The sequence below is a fragment of the Actinia tenebrosa genome, unplaced genomic scaffold, assembly GCF_029948245.1.
Source record: "Actinia tenebrosa isolate PJP-AT-01 unplaced genomic scaffold, QUT_ActTen_1.0 PGA_scaffold1__47_contigs__length_23844297, whole genome shotgun sequence".
NCBI classification, from domain to species: domain Eukaryota; kingdom Metazoa; phylum Cnidaria; class Anthozoa; order Actiniaria; family Actiniidae; genus Actinia; species Actinia tenebrosa.
In genome coordinates, this window is record NW_028292578.1 from 21,438,022 (window position 1) to 21,457,251 (window position 19,230).

Sequence of the window (19,230 nt, forward strand, 5' to 3'; positions counted from 1 at the left end):
ACTTCCTTCATAAGTTGTAATGTTTTGTTTTTCATGTGTTGAAAAGTTGATTAATTAAATTCTCTTTCAATCTAATCTTTTGAGGTAAAGTGGTTGGGTTAATTAATATCATAGGTGTTTCTAAATTAAGAATATTAATACCCCAAGTCTTAATAAAACATAATTTTTTTTTTTAACAAATTTTATACTGGCATGTTCTTAATTTTTCTACATTTGAAAAAAGGAAATGTAGAGGTGTTGTTCGTAACTGAAAAAATTGGGAAAAGATAGAAATAAATATATATGTTTTTCCCATTAGATAGGAAAATAGGCTAATAGCCAACTGGTAGTCGTTATGTCTTGTCTCATTTGATAAACAACAATTGGATTTGCAGACAGTTTCCTAAGATCTTGTGTAGTCAAATGTCTGTCTAGTTTCTATTAAAATTTTAATGAATACTTACTGGATTTAGCTAGTTAGAGGATTTTTTTACCTTTCATAAGCATAATGCTAAAGGAAAATACATAAATTATAGTAAGAAATATTTTAATGATAAAATCCAGGTTTTATTTGAGGATTGGGTAATTCAGATAGGCTTATAGCCTAACTTTGGCCAGGACCCCCTCGACTTTCATACCTCCATTACAACAGGGAGTTTTCATTGGGAAAACCTACATAGACAAGCAGGTTGATGTAATGTATTTATAGAAATACAATGAAATGATACAACCTATACAATAATAGAACAATTAGAATACAATAGATTTTTCTGAATAATTCACAAATGGTGTGTTATTAATGCTGCAGGTTATAGACCCTAGACCCTTGGTGAATTTCATACATTTACTGGGTAGAGCTTTTGACATTATGTCAAAATAGTTGTTCCTTTAAAAAATGACTTTGTCATATAGCTTCATCTCTAGTCAGTTAACTCTCTAGGGACTGTGTGAAAATGCTGTATTTTATTCAAGTCTAATCTGATTTTGAGGATATTAATATGATTCACTTGTGAAATTTGGGAAGTAGCTATTTTCTAAATTTTCAATGTCCACAGGAAACACTCTCAAACACTAGTGGATTTCACCAAGTTGATCCTGTGACCATTGACTGGTCTTCTATTCACACAGAATCCTTGGGGGAAAACCAAACAAGGACCAAAGCAGTACTCCAAAAGATATTCCTCTAAAATATGTCTGGTCCAATTATCCATGCACAAAGGACTTCAACTGAAAATGTGAAGGCATTTTTTGTGAAGAGGTTAAAGTAATAAGTCATTATTTATGTCATTAATTTGCTGTTCTGCCGTTGCAAGGAGTAGTGATGCATTTCGCCACGGCCCCCACCCTAGGGGTCTCAGTTTGATCATGGACTACCATTGATAATTCACATGCAGGTCAAGCCTAATAGGCCCTGCCTCTCTTTGATTTCATTGGTTTTTCTGGTTATTCCACTAGTTTGTCTCCTTACATGAAACCTAACCTCAACTCCAATCAAATCATTATTAAGAAGAAGACACATTCATTTGGGTCTCACCTGATGATTTGTTTTACTGTACATAAATCATATGCGAAAGAAAATTTGGGGCCTCAGTGCAGCTGTTTTGCTTATCATGACAGCTGTCGCTTGATGGTAGCTAGTGCAGCTAGAATAGGTCAGTTGGAGTGTTTCACATAATTATAATCGTTTTTGGATGATGTTTAATTTGGTTTTGGTACTATCATTTTTCCCAGCTTTGTCTTAAAAATTACTTAGAACATTCTATATCAGAAGGTAATGTCCTGAGATACTCTGTTCCAGATGGACGGTGCCTGCCAACAAGGAGAATCACAAGCTTGAGGTACGCAAGAATATAATTCGTTTTTTAAGTGCGGTTAATCCTAAAAAATGTGATTCTGATTAACTGTTAGAAGCCATAGGTATTATCTCTGATTGCAGTTAATATCCTGGATAGCAGCTAGCTTAACAACAAGTAGAATTGCAAAACAACTGAAAAGTAAATTAGGAAACAAACAGTTATGTAATGATATTTCAAGAACACTGCGAAAATTTTGCACCTTTATGGATAACGTCACCTTGCCAGGAAATGAATTCGGTATGTATGGGCTGTGTTTCAGTTTTGCAGATAGCCCTAAGAGCAATGTAGGCACTACGTTAAAATAAATAAAGCTTTATTGTTACAATACTACCATTTCGGTTCGCCTTTGCTCAGTCGAACCTTCATGTGTACAAATGTGTCTTTTGTTTATTAAGGTCATTGGATAGTAGGAATGTATGCACTATGGAACAAACTAGTTGATTAAATGCTACGGGGTTTTGGTTAAGAGCTGAATATTATAAACACACAAACGAGACCTGGAAAATAAAAACTGGAGTATTTGTAACCTTCAGAACTCACGAGTCAATCTACTCTACTGACAGTATAAAAACAACATGGCTCTAATGTATTGTGTGTTTATGTTTTGGTAACAGATTTCAAAGATCCTTGATGATTCCCAAGTTTGACCAGTTATGAAAGGTTGAGAAAGAGAAAAGGTACCTACTCGATATGCAACATTTTTTAACTTCTTCATGAGGGATATTTATGTCTGCCACACCCCCTAACACACCTACACAGGAATTTCAGAATAGCATCATAGCTAATGATACACACTTCCGAAATTCTCTTTATAACTCAAAAAAAAATTCAGACATGACGTGTTTGCAAGTTGTGTTAAAGCAGGTCATGATCAAGGCAATGCTAATTGTGCAGATTAATATTTCCTTGCTATGATAGGAAATGTATTATTAAATTAAGTCTTAATCATATTATATATATAACTATTCATGGCTTGGGAGGAAGTGTACCCCCTACACATACGGGTTGTGCTAGGGCTTTCTTTCCTGGTTATGAATACTTCAAAAGAGGAAAATCAAATTTGTCTCAATGAATTTGAGGAAGTTGATGATAAGGATGCAATTTACGTGATTGCATTTTGTATTTTTGGCACTAGCATAGGTTATATATAGATTGGATTTCATAAAAGGAACTCATTGAATATGTATAAATAGATTGTGACACTTCATAAAAACTATGATTATACAAGGAAGTGCTGCTTTAATGGTTTTGTTGTCTGTTCATGCATTATGTCAATATATACAAGAGACAGGAACTGTTAATCAATTAGTATATGTAATAGGACTCCATGCTGTCCAATTAAGAAATATTGGTTGAGGAAAATTCTGAGGACTTGCAAAAATTGGATGAGGTCGTAGCCCGAGTCCAATTGGCAGTCAGAGGAATTTTTCGAGTCTAATTATTTCTCTGATTGGGGAGCATGAAACCTCATTACCTATTAATTATATAGCTGCCTAATTAATTAATCCCATATCGACAAGACCTGTCAATTTAAGAAAATAATTGGGCAGTTACCTATATGGGATTAATGAGAAGCTGTATAATAATTACTATTTATATTAATGATCAAATTACAGGAAACCCAATATTGTATTCATTTAATTCTTAGCTTGTCACTTAATCTCTAGCTAACACGATCTTAGTACAAAATTTTTGATTTTGTTCCCCCATTTGACCATTTAAATCAAATCTGGCTGTACGTACATGAGTCTTTGGCAAAACATGAGCCCAATTGGAGTACTGGAAATCTAATTGTTAAATCTATTGTTGATTATTGTATGTCGATTATTTTTCTTGTTAGAAGTAGCAGTTGACAAAAGCAAGACATTCTGCCCTATTCCTGGATGTGAGGGTGTCTGTGATGGAATTCCTGGCATGGCACAACAAACTTATTGCCAAGATGTGAGTATTTATCATAACTATTATGGAAAAAGAAAAACATCCCAGAGAAATCCTATGAGAAAGGGGTTCATGATGGTTACTAATTTAGATCTAAGAACAGAACTTCAATTTTATCAAACCCTAAAATGTGTCAAAAGGCATAGTTAACTCACACGTTCAATTAATTAGAATTTAGCATGTTTGGTTGGGTTGGGTTGAATTGTGTGACGAAGGAAAACAGAAGTACTCCAATAAAAAACCATCCAAAAAGAGAATACCTAGTAACAAATTCTACTTGCATATGACGAAAAGTCCATGGATCAAATCCGATACCCCAGGGTTAGAGGCAAGGGCACTATACTGCTACACTGCCATTGATTCTCATTCCTTGATAAGAGAGGTTTCATAATTCAGCTGGCTGGATTTATCGTTAGTTCGATGTTATCTCCATTTTCTTCCTTCCCATTTATTACTTTTATTGTCAATTCTTAACTTTTTCTCTAACTCAATTTCTGGAAAATGCTCACCTCCTCACACCCAAATCACCATAGCACACCATTTAAATAGACTACAAACCATCCCTGTGAATTCAATTCAACACTAAAAGTATACAGCACTTTTTTTTGATCCACTTTTTTCCTGGTTTGATTAGTGTGGCTTTACCTTTTGCTTTGAATGCAAAGAGCCTTGGCATTCTGGGAGGACTTGCAAAGAATACCTAAAAAATTCAACAGATACAACATCTGGATTAAGGTATGGATTTTGATTACTGAACACTTGTTTTTAGAGGCCAAGTCCAATGTTTACGAATGAAATATGATTTGCAGGTTTCATCGACATACTGAAGGAAGGAGGGACAAATGACATCAAGGAGTGTCCAATCGTTCAAGTCCTTGATTCAAAGAGATGCTGGTTGTGCACAAATGATGTGTGGTAACTGTAAACATATGTTCTGTTGGCACTGCAGAAAGTCATTAGATGTAAGTACTGTGGATGTGGCTAGACGTGCCAGTTTGTTTCAAAGATGTTCTTATTTTTGCTTGTAAGGGGATACAAATGTAGCAATAACAAGCATAACAAGCCCACTTACCTCTTAACACAGTCACAAAAAGAATGGAGTGGAAATCCACCTGCCATTATATTGGCTCAACTTGTGCCAAATGCCCTAATTTAAAATGAACAAATTAATTTGATATTTACTTTTTCTCATAATCCAGAGTGATATTCTACTCAGACACTATGACAAAGGTCCTTGCAGAAATAAGTTGGGACATTCTCGAGCAACCTTGTTTTTACACAGAACACAGGTATGATAAATAGGATTAATTAATAATAAACTGAGATATAGGGAAGAATGGGTGGGATGGCAGTGAGAGTATTCACCTCTTGTCGATGCCACCCAGGGTTCCGTTCCCAGACTTGGTGTTTATAGAAGTACAACAGTACCATTTTTGTGACTATCATTTTTACATCTGAATGCAACTTCAATATTTTTAATATGGCATTAAATGGATCCTACCTTATTCTTCAGGTTATTGCTGGTTTCATCTTTTTGGAGCGATGATCCTCGTAGCCTCACCATTTCTTCTCATCATTTCTCCATGCTTCCTGGTGTCCAAGTGCTTATTCCGCAGAAGGTGAACCTAGTTCTTTATAGACCAACTCCCAATGTTTGTAGTAAAATAATGCACCTGCTAATCTTGAGTTCTAGAGATGAGGTGGTGGCCGGGTGAGTGTACCCGAGGGAATTTGACATTTCAAAGTCATTTTCCTTCCCTGGAACCATTAAAAATGTAAAATTCCCACCCCATGGAGTGAATCATTTCAATATGGGAATCAAGGGTGGCCATAGAGACCTAAGCTTAACTTGGCATCGCATGTTTATCCGAGGGTTGTTGGGTTTCTCCCTTCCTTCAAGGGCTTCCTCCACTTCCTTCCTTCGGCAAAACCTAACACCTCTCCCTTCCTTTCAGGGTTTTTTCTCCACTCCTGCAAAATCTCACACAAAATTCAATGGTATCCATGTTAAATTCCCTAACTCTGGAAGAAAGGGGATTAAGAGCACTTACAAATTTCTATCCAGATAGAAATCCTAAAGGATTTCAATTGACTTAAGCTACGACCCTTGAGCTTATGTAATTATTATTGTGAATTTATGAAATTTATGTAGCATACACTTACATATAATTATTATATTGTTAGGTGCATAAGTATCCAATGCTAAGGATATATTTTTGTAAATTATTGCTCACTTTTTGTATAATACAAGTTAATTGTTGTGATTACAGCAAAAATCCCAAATTGTTAATGTATTTACATACTTTTACGCTCAAGTAATTTGTTATAAAACAGATAGATTCACATCCAATGGATAGATTTAATCATTTTATCACCAGGATATGTGGCAAGAATATCATTCCTTGAATGACATTTTTGTTCAATGAAGATCTATTGGCCACTTCTTAGCAAACTACCTTTACTAGAAGATGTTAACTATAGTGATAAAAAATATCCCACTTCACTGAAAATATATATCAATGAACTTCTTGTGACATCCTTCCAGATTAAATTACGCACCCCCTTAAGTACTGTATAATAAACGAGCAGGAGTGTTTTATCGGGTATAAAACACGAGGCGTAGCCGAGTGGTTTTAGACCCGATAAAACACGATCTGCGAGTTTATTGAACGGCTTAAAAAACTCCTGATGTATGTTCTCATACTGTACCGAATTCTTTACGAAATGAACCAAGTTTGATAGAGAAAATCCAAGTTAAAGTTTATGCAAATGAAGACGAATCTATATCAGATATAAAATCACCTTCATGGTCATGACTTCTATTGTGTTTCCTTCATGAATTATTGAGTTTTTTAACATCTTTAAATAAATGCACTTGAAGATTTTTACTACCTCAGAAGAAGACACCCTTGGGAACTTGCCTGGCGTTTGCTTAATTTAAGTTTAGGGATTATGCAACTAGCTGTCTGTTTAATGAAGGGTGTCTGCTTCATAAGGGGTTTGTTTAATAGAAATATCAGTGTATGCAAATACAAGAACTTGTCACACATTTAGGATTTGTGCTGTAATAATGAAGAATGACCTGTATACTGATATGCAGAATTATTAACACCAAAGTGTTGTAACTTGAATGTGTTGTGTTGTAGCAATGAATTGAAATTTGTAAATGTTATGCAAAGAATCTTAGTTGAAAATTAAATTTTACTTAGTAAAGGAAGTCTAGAAAATAAATATTAAAACTTCTAAAAAAACATGCGATAAGCCAATGAAAAAGAACAGGGTTGGATCCAGAATTTTTAGTTTTAGGAAGGGGGCTGGGTCATGTACGCCTCCTGCACTGCTCCCCTAATTCCCCCTGAAGAAGATGCAGACATTAATTTACGACATGACAAATAGCCCTACCCTAAATCAATCATTTTGATAACATACTGCAATGCCTCTCAGGTAATGCAATAAGGATTTCTGCAATTTGTTGAAGAATCAAAAGAAAATTTAAGATATTCTTAGAATGAGCAGGGATGCCACAAGCGACCCAGTAGCTACAGATTCCTATTAATTTATGTAGATGAAGTCTACTTAAATGAATGGGAATGAATAGGAATTTCTGCAGTCTTCCATATTCTGTGAACTCGGTAGTTGGACCTGCACGCTGAAATTTGGTTTTTCCATACCGTTCAATCAAAAATGATCAGTCGGTACCTTTTATGTTCTCGACTGGCTGCAGTAAAAAAAAAATTCACAAGCTGTTGAAATTTCCGAGTTTGCAGAATATCAAAAACTACAGCAATGCTCTGTCCAAACTAAATTAGGGTACTGGTAAGTTGGAAAATTTTTTATACTATTGTGTATTGTTCCAGAAATCATCCATAACCACACAACAGAGGAATTTGGAATTTCTGAAGAGTAGGAGGTTCGGAGAAAGATTAAAAATTACAGAGTTTGTATTGGAAGAAAATTGAAATTTCTGGGAGTTAGGGGGTGTCTTACAAAAATTTCTCCGTGAGGGGGTATGGATAGTTTTTGGAACTACACATAAGTTCAATATAGCTGTACAGAATTATTGCTTTTCAGTATAAAAGGGGTAGAAAATGGAAAAGAAATGTTTTCAAAAAATTCAGTTTTTCTTTTTCATTTTTGCCACTTCCTGCTTCAATATTTATACTGGATGGATTATTTTGATTCATGGGGTTTAAAACAGTAATAAGCAAACTTGCAACCAGGTTTTTTTTTACTATAAGCAAACCAGTTTATTTTTTCCCTATCACCAATTTCCTAATTTGAACAATTAATATTTTTTCTCCTAAATTTCTGGCTTTATGTGGATGCTAAAAACATGTCTGTTATTGCTGAAGGAAAGTCACACAAGCAGCATGGTAGCCTCCACTTATTCAGGGTTCGTTCTGCAGTTCAGTGCAAGCTGCAAAGAGCAGTGTCTCATGCTTTCATTCTGAAACTTGTGAAGCAACCAAATCTTTAAATTTTATCAATTCTCTGAAACAACCTCTGGGCCTATAAGTCAGACAGCTACCTCACAGATCGAACCCTGAACCACCTTTAGGCTGAACAACCTCTAGGCTGATCAAATTCACGGCTAAGCTAACTCACAGATCAAACCCTAAAACAACCTCTTGGCTGAATAAAAGTTAGGGCACTGCTAACTCACACATCAAACTCTGAACAACCTCGGGGGCATGGCTAACTCACAGATCAAACCTGAGAGACCTCTGGGCTGATAAAAGTCAGGGCACATCTAACTCACAGATTAAACCTGACCTCTGGGCTGAACTAACTCACAGATTAAACCTGACCTCTGGGCTGATTTAAGTCAGGGCACAGTTAACTCGCAGATTAAACCCTGACCTCTGGATGGCTGATTTTAAGTCAGGGCACAGTTAACTCACAGATTTAAGTGGGGAAAATTTCTTGTGTTGCACCTGTATCACAAGTTCTGACTACAATATTGCCATATTAATGGATGATACTAATACAATATAATTTAATGAATGAGAGTCATAAACAAACCTTTGGAAAAGCATGTATGAAACAAACCACAAATAAGAGTAATCATTACCAGAACATGCAACATCCATGGCCAGTTTGTTACATTATATTGTCAATTACAACTTATTTTACTAACTAATAGCACTGTACTTGAGGGAATAAAACTTTTAAAAAACTGAGTCCTGCAAAAACTAAAATTTTCTGGCTAAAACTTGTATGATATTGAAGATTGTTCTAAGTTTAAAGTGTATATGACATGAAAACATTTCATCGTTTAAAATGTATAGTTTGTTAGTAATAATAAATATATCGTAATGAAATTTGTTTCAAAAGCTTATTTCTTGAGATAAGTGAGAAAATTAATATCAATTTGTGACGTCATTTTGTTGACATGTACTCTAGATTCAGTAGTAATGCACAAAATATAAATTGTAATTCGTATAAAATAACAACAAAGGGCATATTTTATTTAATTTCATTTGATAGCTTACGTAGTACTCTTCCAATGTTGGGAAACTGAAAAGTGTACTACCTGAAATTAAGATTCCACATTCAAACATATTTCGTGTATTTGCAACTAAATCTGGAGACTTGTAAACAAAATGACGTCACAACTTGTGCTAAATTTTCTTGAATTTCTAGAGAAATACGTTTTTGAAACAAATTTAACTGTGTTATTCTTATTAATGACAATAAAATACACATTTTTAACATTAAATTTTTTTCGTGTCATATGCACTTTAAGTAGTCCTACCAAGAATCAGTTTGTTTTGGTGTGTAATTTAAAAACTGCTTTCATTCATTCACCATGATCTACTATTCAAAATTTGTGCAATATAAAGCAATCACCAAATACGACAACTTTGTTATGTCAATTCTTGCTTCTTTCTTGGAAGCTCAGGCATAACTATTTCCTATTTCATTTCCTATGCGTTTCCTATGCGTTGTTCTTTTGAGAATAAGATGATTTGGTAAAGTTGTATCCATATTCATGTGTCTTCTCATGTTAAACTGTTAAATTAAGAAATTATACTCTATGGATGACAGATGGTCTGAAATGAGACACCATAATACCAGGGCTAAGAATAACGGCTGTTCATGATAACCAACCAGATACTTTTAGCGTGGTGATACTTTGTTTCTGGCCAAACATTACTGGTCAAAATAACTGACAAGAAAAGATTTGACCAGACAAGTTCAAATTCTGGCAGACAATGTTCAATGAATGGTTATTATTTTAAGCCCTGTGACACCCAAGCTAAATGGGTCTATTGTGTGAATGAATTATGCGATTAAGAATGAAATCAATTTTAAAATGACACAACTGACTCCGGGAAAGATACATTCTAAATACTTTGTCCTGTCATACCATAAGTTATATAATTTCTAAAAACTCCTGTCATGAAAACTTTCTTAATGTAGCTAAAAGAGTGAAGTATGACGTATCTCTCAGATCGAGTAAGCTTTAGGACTGAAAGGGATTCGCTGAAAGAAATGTCTTCCGGATAGAAACAATTTTGGAATGTGTCCTACGATGCCATAACAGTAGTTATGTATATGGAGTACGAATATGTGGATTGTTATTCACCTGATATGATCTAAAAATAATAATAAAAATGGGAAAAAATAAATAAATAGCTAAGTAAAAAAAACCAAATTTCTCAAAAAGCCAAAATTTTAGGGGGGGGGGGGGGGGGCTAGTTTCTTCCATCAACACAACGAAAAACAATAAAAAAGCATCTAATTCTTTAGTTTTGTCTTTTGTTTTTTTTTCCTGCTGAAGGGGGTCTTCAGCCCCCCTTTGCCCCCCCCCCCCCCCCCCCTGGATGCACCCTTGGTGAGAGAAGGCCCTTCCCCTCTTTGTCAACTAGTTTATTGACAAGCCTGGGGTTGTCTTGAAGTAAAAGGGAATGCAATGGTAGAGTGCACAGCTTATATCTGTGGAACAATATTAATGGCTATGTAGCAATTACACTAAGAATTCACTCTGGCTTAAACAAAACAAAGGAATTGACTTTTGTTGGCCAATATTCTGCTCCAGTAATAACCACTATTTTCTAAAAAAATAACTGCTATAAAATAGTATATCTTTGGTTTTGTTTCACCGATATATGGCTAATGTACTCTATGGAAGCAAAAATATATGTTGCAGTTAACACATATGCTGCAAAGGAATACTTTATGTTCTTACCGAATATACAGTTTCTTTGATAAAACCTTTCCTATCACTCAAATCAAATTCTGGAAACTTCGAAAAAACCTGAAACAGTATTAAAACATAAAAAAATCTTAGATTCCAATAATGTGATTCCATTGCTGTGAAAAGTATATACATGTAATTTGTCAAAGTTGCCAAGTGATCATGCCTGATCATAACTTTGTTTACGAGGGAATAGACAGGGGACAGATACCATTTCCTACTGAAATGAAATATTCACTATAGCAGTTTCTATGACTGAAAAACGCATGGTAATAATACAGATATGACATGGTAAGGCATATGCCAGATGCAAAAAAATTACTCTCCATCCAATCAAATACCCAGAACATGGCATGAACAAGGTCATGGCACTGCCAGACCAATCACAATGTGTTAGAAAAAAATCACCACTCAAAATTCTAGAAAAATTACATGGTTTCTTCAAGGCACACATATAAAAGCTTCTTTACTTTACTCTACTTACTTGTTTGCTTATGGACTTCACTGTAACCTCATCAAGGTCAGCATCTTTTAGGATATCCTTTACAGCACTAGCTAATTCTTCATTCTATCATCAAAAACAGTGTAACATATTCAATTTATTTATTAAACAAATAATATTACTTATACTCATTGCTTTAGGTACTTACAGTAGGCGGCTGTTTCTTGATCTTCTTTGCTAATGGTTCATCATCTGAGGATGATTCATCATCATCAACTGGCTTCTCGACTAAAAGGGAAAGAATATATTGACCTTTATAATGTGGCAGCCACAATAGATTAGATTCAAGGAGTTTTCAAGGAGATTAAGGAGTAGCACGAACCCTGGCAGACACATGCAACTCAAACAAAGAATCTTAATCTCAAGAGAATGACATGTAGTCTGAACCAAGGTAAAGATGTCTATTGGACTGTGAAGGGTTTTAGGATGTTAAAATATAGATTACCTTTCTTGGGTGATTTCTTTGGGCTCCTTTTCCCTGCTGTTATTTTGACTGTCACTGGTTTACTCTTTGTTTTCTTGGTGTCTTTCTTAGCTTCTTTCTTTTTATCCTTTGTTTCCTTCTTTGCACTTTCTTTCTTTTCAGATTTTGGTTTTTCCTTCTTCGGAGATTTTTTTGTTTCTTTCATAGTTTTAGTAGGAGATGATACTTTCTTGGGGCTTCCCTTTGATTTTGTAGTCTCTTTGCTTTCAGTTTTGGTCTTTTTCTTTTTAGGCTAGAAGGGAAGGAAACCAGTTATCAGGGCTTTAAATAATGGCCAGGAATAGGACAATATCCTGTCAGACCTGGATCTTGTCTGGTCAAATATTTTCCTTGCTGGTCATACATGTTTTAAGAGTTCCACGCCACTGCTTTAAGCTCATGCTCATGGGGTCAAAAAGTGGTACCATGGGTTGTAAAAATTGCTATATGCTAATTGCATTTTTCTTGTCAAGCACAATTTTTATTAAAATATCCAAGAGCAAATAGCGTTAAGCTAATCCCAAATCTAATATACCAAAATATAGCAATTTTTACAACCCATAAACAAATGTTTTGACCCCTTGAGTATGCACTTAGAGCAGTAGCAAGGAACTCCTGATGTATGTATTTTGACCAGTAATGTTAAGCCAGAAATGAGGTATGACTAAACTAAAACTAATCTAGCCTGTGATCATGACTGGTGACTGATCAGCTCTTATTTTAAGCCCTGGTTATAAATTAATTTGTTTCATGAGAGGTATAATGCATCTGCTTGTAGATATATATCTATTAGGTGGTATATGCTGCTATGGTGCTGACTTTCACGGCTGTGTAGTTCATGCCTGGGGTCGTACATTCAATTCTCAATCGCACTGCATGTTTGGGTCTAGTTTGTTTTATGTGTTGTTCTATCACTTGCCATAGACATTTTCTGGTATAGCGAAAATGGTGCATTGTGGTCTACCATGGGTATGAACATCTTTTACTCATCATGCCTTATATGGGCTGTTTCTACCAAATCTAGACCACAATGCTATGCATTCTGTTTACAGAAAAGGACATGGTTTTTTTTCTTAAGTCATCCTCCCTCTTTGAATATCAACATGTTGGTTGAGTGTTGGGTGCAGTAAAAATAAATGTTATAGTAGTGCATGTGGAGTAAACCTCATAGAAGAGCCTCTTACATGGAGTGATGGTTGAACAATATATATAGTATTATACAGTTAGTTAAGGCTTGTAAAGCATAAGTTGACCCAGTCGAGAGACCAACTGGCCTCAAAATCTGAAATGCATTGGTTAATACCTCTTCCTCCTCACTCTCTTCTTCATCTTCATCTTCATCATCATCCTTTACTTGTTCTGAAGATTTTTGTACCTGAAAACACATTTTGAGGTTCTTTACTCAAGTGGTTAATAAAAAATAATCATATTTACTACTGAAATGATGTTACCTTAGCTGATGTTCTCTTTCTCTTTTCACCTTTTCCTGTTTAAAACAACACTTCTTTTATTACAAGAAGACAATAAGAGACAAAAGCATGCATTCTAATTCATAAGAATGAAACAAAATAATAATAAATAAAGAATGGGTAAAGAAATGAAGAAAACAGATAAAAAAGAAAACAAACAACAAAATAAGGAAGGGATTAAAAACATCAATTAAAAGATTTTTAAACAACAATAATAGTTGAAAAAGTCGTATGCAGTAAAAAAACTTGCACTGTTGCAATAAATAATAATTATAAAATACAAACCTTTACTTTTTGGCTTTGATTTTTTTGCTTTCTTTTTGGCAGATTTCACAGTCTGTTAAAAATCAAAAAATTGTGTTCATTTACTGCACTGAAATCTGCAGTTTTGATAAGTTAACTCGGTGTCAACACTTGGGGTCTTAAAATAAATGATATATAATTAATAATATATAATATATACTAATAGTTAGGGCGTCATGTTATGTGCCATGTTGCTTGAAGGACAACATAAAATGACACTAACTCATCCTGCATTGGAGACACATTAAAGGACATTAATTTTGAGGATGTAAAAAAAGTCTGGCAGTGACCACACTCAGTATCTGGACAATTATTTTATAGCTTAGATAGCATGTGTGATCTAATTGGCTGAGAACTATGCTTTATAGTACTTAGCCTTTCCATGCTTCTCTTTGGGCTTACGTCACACTTTTGCTATATTAATGTACCAGGCATGGTAAAAGCTGTTTTATTTTTTACCTAATATCAACTACCTAATAAATTGAATTGAATAATAAAATAAACTATCATCCGTTTTGTCACACTTACCCTTCCTGATCCCTTGGGCTTCATCAAAAATGTAAAAACACGCTCTTTCAAGTCTTCCTATAAAGATAATTTATACTCTTAATATAAAGTCATGTCCATATTGGTATCACTAGTCAATATTATAGAATTTAAGTATTGATTACAGCAACACCGAAACCACTATGTAAGCATGTTTTATTTAACAGTTTTTACTTTGGTACTGTGTTCTATGGTGCTTCTGTTCTTGTAAAAATGTTAGATTGGTGCTTTTTAGGTCACTAGGGAGAATGGCAAGGCAGAGGGTGATGGCACACACAAACACACAAACTATTTCATTTTGGCTTTGCTGTCCACAATCCTCAAGGTCCCTGTTAATTTGCCAAAGCTCTATTAGCAAACCAAAACAAAATAACCTCAATGTTCGAAATTGTGAATATTATAATGATGTAATCCTTAAGTTATTGAAGATAAAATTTGAGAAATATAAGTACATTTTGGGCTACCTGTGGCTGCAAGAAACCACAGGGGTCGTGCTAAACAACTATTCCACCAATTTCCATCTCTACAAAGAACTTTTATTACTTACCCTGGTGCCTTTCTTTTCAAGATCCAAGATTGCTAAGAGTCTCTTCAATCCTTCATTTGTGAACCTAAGAAAATAGAACATGGAATGAGTAAACAACTGAAAAAAACTTTGTTCTATTCATTTATAAAAAGTCTTACCTTTCGACCATAAATTTCTTATTTTCATACTCTTTAGTTCCCTGCAGAAATTTAAAAAAGTTAGTATCATAATATAGAGGAAATTACATCGCTGCACTCACTCGTGAGATATCTAAATTGAACACGAGAAGATAAAATTCTTATCTCCATGCGCCCATGTAATGTTGTTTATTATATAGATGTCGATGAAACTTAAATAAAACAAAAGCTTAACAATTCTTTATTAAAGTTGGTTGAAAAATATGTTACTATGTCAACAGCGATATCTTCACGTGTGAAAGATATGGTATCTTCCACTGGAGAAAGATATCAAGTTTTTGACACTAGAGAAAACCTGGTATTTCATCAATATCTATACAATAAAACCTTTATTATGTATCTCTGGTCCTAAGATCTTCCCTCATGCATTTACTGTAAAATCAACCTGCTCTTCAAATTATGGAGTCCTTTTTGAATTAATTTAGAAGGGATTTATGGCAAGAAAGAAGAATGCACCAATTTGGCAGATTCCTGAAGTCAGCTTAACCTCTTTGTTTACCTCTGTGGAGTCATATCAACATGTTTGGCATATTTGTGAACTTTATTTTAAACTATGTTAATTAGCTTCACAGATCTTCATAAATATAACATACCTCTTCAAAATTAAATCCATTGAAAGCTCTAATATTTTTCTTGATTTCTGTTGACTGTGGAGCGCAATTCAAAAAAATATCATTAGAAAAACTGGATTATTTATTGATTAAATAGCAAATTTGAAGCACAAATCCATACTTTACAGCTGACTCAGACAATAGCAAACCAATCAATATCATAGCAGTTTTCGCTGAGTATTCTAATTATGAATTAAGAAAATGCTTTTGGTATTGCAATTTTATACGACAGAAACAATTTAGTTTTAGTTACTGATTCTTGATTGGAGAAAATTGTGAGTTTGTAGGGCATAGCAACAGTAACTAAGGGGAGAGGAATGAAACCATATTGATACCTAAAAAATCTTAAAGATAAAGAAAACAAAAAGGTGATATAAAGGCCCTTACAGCACAAAGCACAAAATAATTCACCATGTTCAATGTATTCACATACTTCTATGCACTGGCTTTTCGCTTTTTCCTGTCAAACAAGCATTATTTTGTGTGACTTATTTGGTAAAATCAGCCATCTTCGTATCAAAATGTGTCAGTTTAATGTACAGAACCAGTGCACAGAAGTATGCAAATACATTAAATGTGGGCATACTTTTGCAAATTGCACTATAAAACTCACTCTTCCATCGCGCCCAAAAAGAAGCTTATGTAAAGGCTTAAGCTCTTGTCCTGTGCATCTTGATAATTCATGGTTAACTGTTTGGAACAAAAAATATTTGATTATAATATGTTAACAAATAAATTTTTTTGAAGACTTGAGGTAATTTGATCAATTATAAAATTATATGATTAAACGTAATAACAGTACACAAGACAAAAATCTGAAACCAGGACAGTGTCTACAGGTTGATAATTTTTTTTAGCATAATTTTAGACTTGAATATAGTTTCTCGAGCTGTGACTGGTCAAGCGACCAGTGATTCTGAGATGATAATCACAGCTGGAGCAGTGATTACAAGGTTTTCCAAAGTTTTCCACATTGAGAGTAATACTAAAACGTTTTTTCATCCAGAATTTCGACTGTTCTCTGATATTCTAGTCTAAAATTATACTAAACCAATAATTGGTTATAATTATTATTCCCCTCATGCTCAGTGAATATGGTGATATTTACCTCGCCGCTTGAAATGGCCAAATGGAAAGAAATTCAATACGAATATATGTATATATAATATATGTAATATATGTGCCAAACTTAGCTTAATAATGCAACTTACCAACTTCCATTGATCCTAGTGTCTCTCCTTTTCCCTATAAAAGGTAAAATATGTTGTCAGTTTTAATTAAACAGATCTTTTTACATTATGCCAGGACAAAATAATAAATCCTTGTTTACAAATTCAAACCTTGATCCTAATGACAATATACAACAAGGATTTGTACCGATAAACACAGGAAAAAAACAGATTCCCAAATTGGGAATTTTTTGGGATTTTCCTTGAATTCCCAACAAATTCCCATCCAATTCCCAGAAAGAACGAAATTGGGAACATGGCACTGATTCCCAAAGTTAGTTTGCTGGGAATTTTGTTTTTCTATTGGATTTTAGAAGGAAATTCCCAACAATAAATCCCAACATTGGTGTTCGAATTGGGAATTCAAGGAAATTCCCAACATTTCCCAATTTGGGAATCTGTTTTTTTTTCCTGTGAAAAAACAAGCAACCTACATTGAATACAAGAGGTTGTGGCTCTTTCTTGATTTCAGCTTGGTCTTTCACAAGAAAATCTGTCCTTTTTCGCTGTCTCTTTCCTTCCATCACCAATGGTTTGTCATATAAACCTTCAAAAAATAAATTACTCAAATAGTCAATTGTTGTTTCATTTACATACTCTTTAACACCGAGACCCAACCTAAAAACTAAAAGGAAACCAAACTAATTTTAGGGCTTCCAAAAACAGTTACAAAATGGAGTTGAAAAATAAGGAGTATAAAGGAGAAAAGTAGAGACCTAAAAAGCACTCTATGTGATGTTTTTGATTTGTAGAATTTATTAAATCTCAGATGTCTGGTTGATTATAAATATATAAGTAAATAAGAATAAAATTAGGCCAGACTGGAACTTCGAGATTTTTCAATGCTATTATATTAGCGTATTCTTTTTTAATGGAGCATTGATTTTGTTTCTTTATTCAAAAATATTCGACACATTTTAATCTGACTTCTGCTTTAGAAAAGGATTTCTATCGTGTTGGGTTACCTGTGGTAATACTTTTGTGTACCAGACTTTGAATGAATTTTAAAAATATGCAGACAAAAAACCGCTTTATATTTAATATTAAGCACTAGATCAAACAACCTGGGGAGAGTACTTCTTCTAATACCGCTATCTAAGATAGTTTCTTATAATAACTCGATTGGTATACTGATTACGAGCAGTCTGGTGTTGACGTCTGGTCGATTAATGTTCGATCAAGTATATATAATTTTTGAAAAAAAACAGTCGAATAAATGATCCGAAACAAAGACAAGAAAGCCGAGAATGAGTTCTGAAACATATCAATAGTGTGAAGTTAACTAAACATATAGATCCAATATCATAATCCAAGATAAAACGAATAAATAAAACGGATTGCAAAGCAAAGGGACACTCGTTAAGGATTCGTAAGATTGTCAAGTAAAACTGTCAAATGCATCATCAAAGAATCTTAAACTAGATGATTTATCTTTAAAAAACACACTTTTTAAACTCACCAAATAGTTCTTCGTCCTCTGAGGATTCATCATCGCCTTCTTCTTCTTTCTTTTCTTTTGCTTTACCAGCGACTTTCTTCTTGGCGCCTTTTACCTCAGCGTCGTTGACCTTTTCATCGCTCTGCCAAAAGAATCAAACAAAACAACGGCATTTCACTAATGAAAGACAAATTTCTTAGCTTTAAATCATCTAAGGACGTTGAAGAAGATTGCATTTGGAATTTAGCTACCTCCGTGGCGTTTTCGGGGTCTTTTTCTGTGTGTTCTTTTGGGTTTTTCTTGTCGTCCGCCATTGTGATCACTTCTTCCAGCAACACAGACATGAGGTGCTTTTGCGCGGGAAATCAAATTGAACAGCCTCGATATGGTGCATTCCGCTGACCACTTGCTTACTAAAACTTCTAGTAAAAAGCTCTTCTGTAGGAAGCCAGGGCATTTATTGGAACAGGCCGTGAAGGGGAGTATAGGGGCAAAATACTTTCCTTCTTATAAAATATACCAGAGTCGTATGCATAAAACTATAAATAGGGGTAGGGGCTAAGACTTGAAAATTTGGTGAACATTTGCAAAAGTTTGGGCGCTATAGCCCCCTGCCCCTCCCTCTCCGGATAATTGACGTGTCTAAATACATTTTAAGTGTTAGCCGCAATTGTAACACTTTAAAACAGAAAATTTGGACGTCTTGACGACGTGATGTTACAATTTAGTCCCCTATTTTAGGTATAAGGAAAAAGATTTAAATTAGAAGTTAGGGAACTTTTAAGCCTTGGTGTACTTAACAGGGCATGTTTTGCTCGCGTTACATATAATACAGTTCTACGCATTTTACTTCCCAATCCATTCAGCATATTTGATTTTTTGAGCAATTGCGCACATCAATTCTTATTCTTTATGAAAAAGACTGGCACAAATGGTCTTGGGCCCCACCACCAAAACAGCCAGGATATTATG

General features: G+C 34.4%; 2 protein-coding genes across 3 annotated transcripts; one reads left to right on the forward strand and one right to left on the reverse strand.

The window, feature by feature from the left end:
• The first annotated feature begins 2,410 nt into the window (after positions 1-2,410).
• Positions 2,411-5,396, forward strand: LOC148910085 (putative E3 ubiquitin-protein ligase RNF144A-B). The gene is given in 9 exon segments (XM_089032505.1): positions 2,411-2,421; positions 2,478-2,512; positions 3,676-3,776; positions 4,408-4,534; positions 4,583-4,647; positions 4,649-4,735; positions 4,973-5,062; positions 5,287-5,299; positions 5,302-5,396. Coding segments are annotated over 9 exon segments (624 nt in total).
• Positions 5,397-7,990: 2,594 nt separating this feature from the next.
• LOC116304115 (uncharacterized) lies at positions 7,991-18,648 on the reverse strand. 2 transcript variants are annotated; one of them, XR_016120261.1, is made up of 18 exons: positions 18,510-18,648; positions 18,280-18,400; positions 17,255-17,367; positions 16,803-16,836; positions 16,205-16,281; positions 15,574-15,627; positions 14,942-14,982; positions 14,805-14,868; positions 14,240-14,296; positions 13,694-13,745; positions 13,391-13,425; positions 13,243-13,314; positions 11,922-12,192; positions 11,625-11,704; positions 11,459-11,542; positions 10,966-11,034; positions 8,577-10,372; positions 7,991-8,486 (listed from the first exon to the last, which is right to left on the reverse strand). XR_016120261.1 is itself a non-coding variant. In XM_089033073.1 (17 exons), the coding sequence occupies exons 1-17, from the start codon at positions 18,600-18,602 to the stop codon at positions 10,355-10,357; spliced, it is 1,335 nt and encodes a 444-aa protein (XP_088889199.1). In that variant the 5' UTR covers positions 18,603-18,648; the 3' UTR covers positions 7,991-10,354. The 2 variants fall into 2 exon arrangements, 1 of the variants encoding a protein (XP_088889199.1); XM_089033073.1 differs by having other exon boundaries at positions 7,991-10,372.
• Between the last annotated feature and the right edge of the window lie 582 nt (positions 18,649-19,230).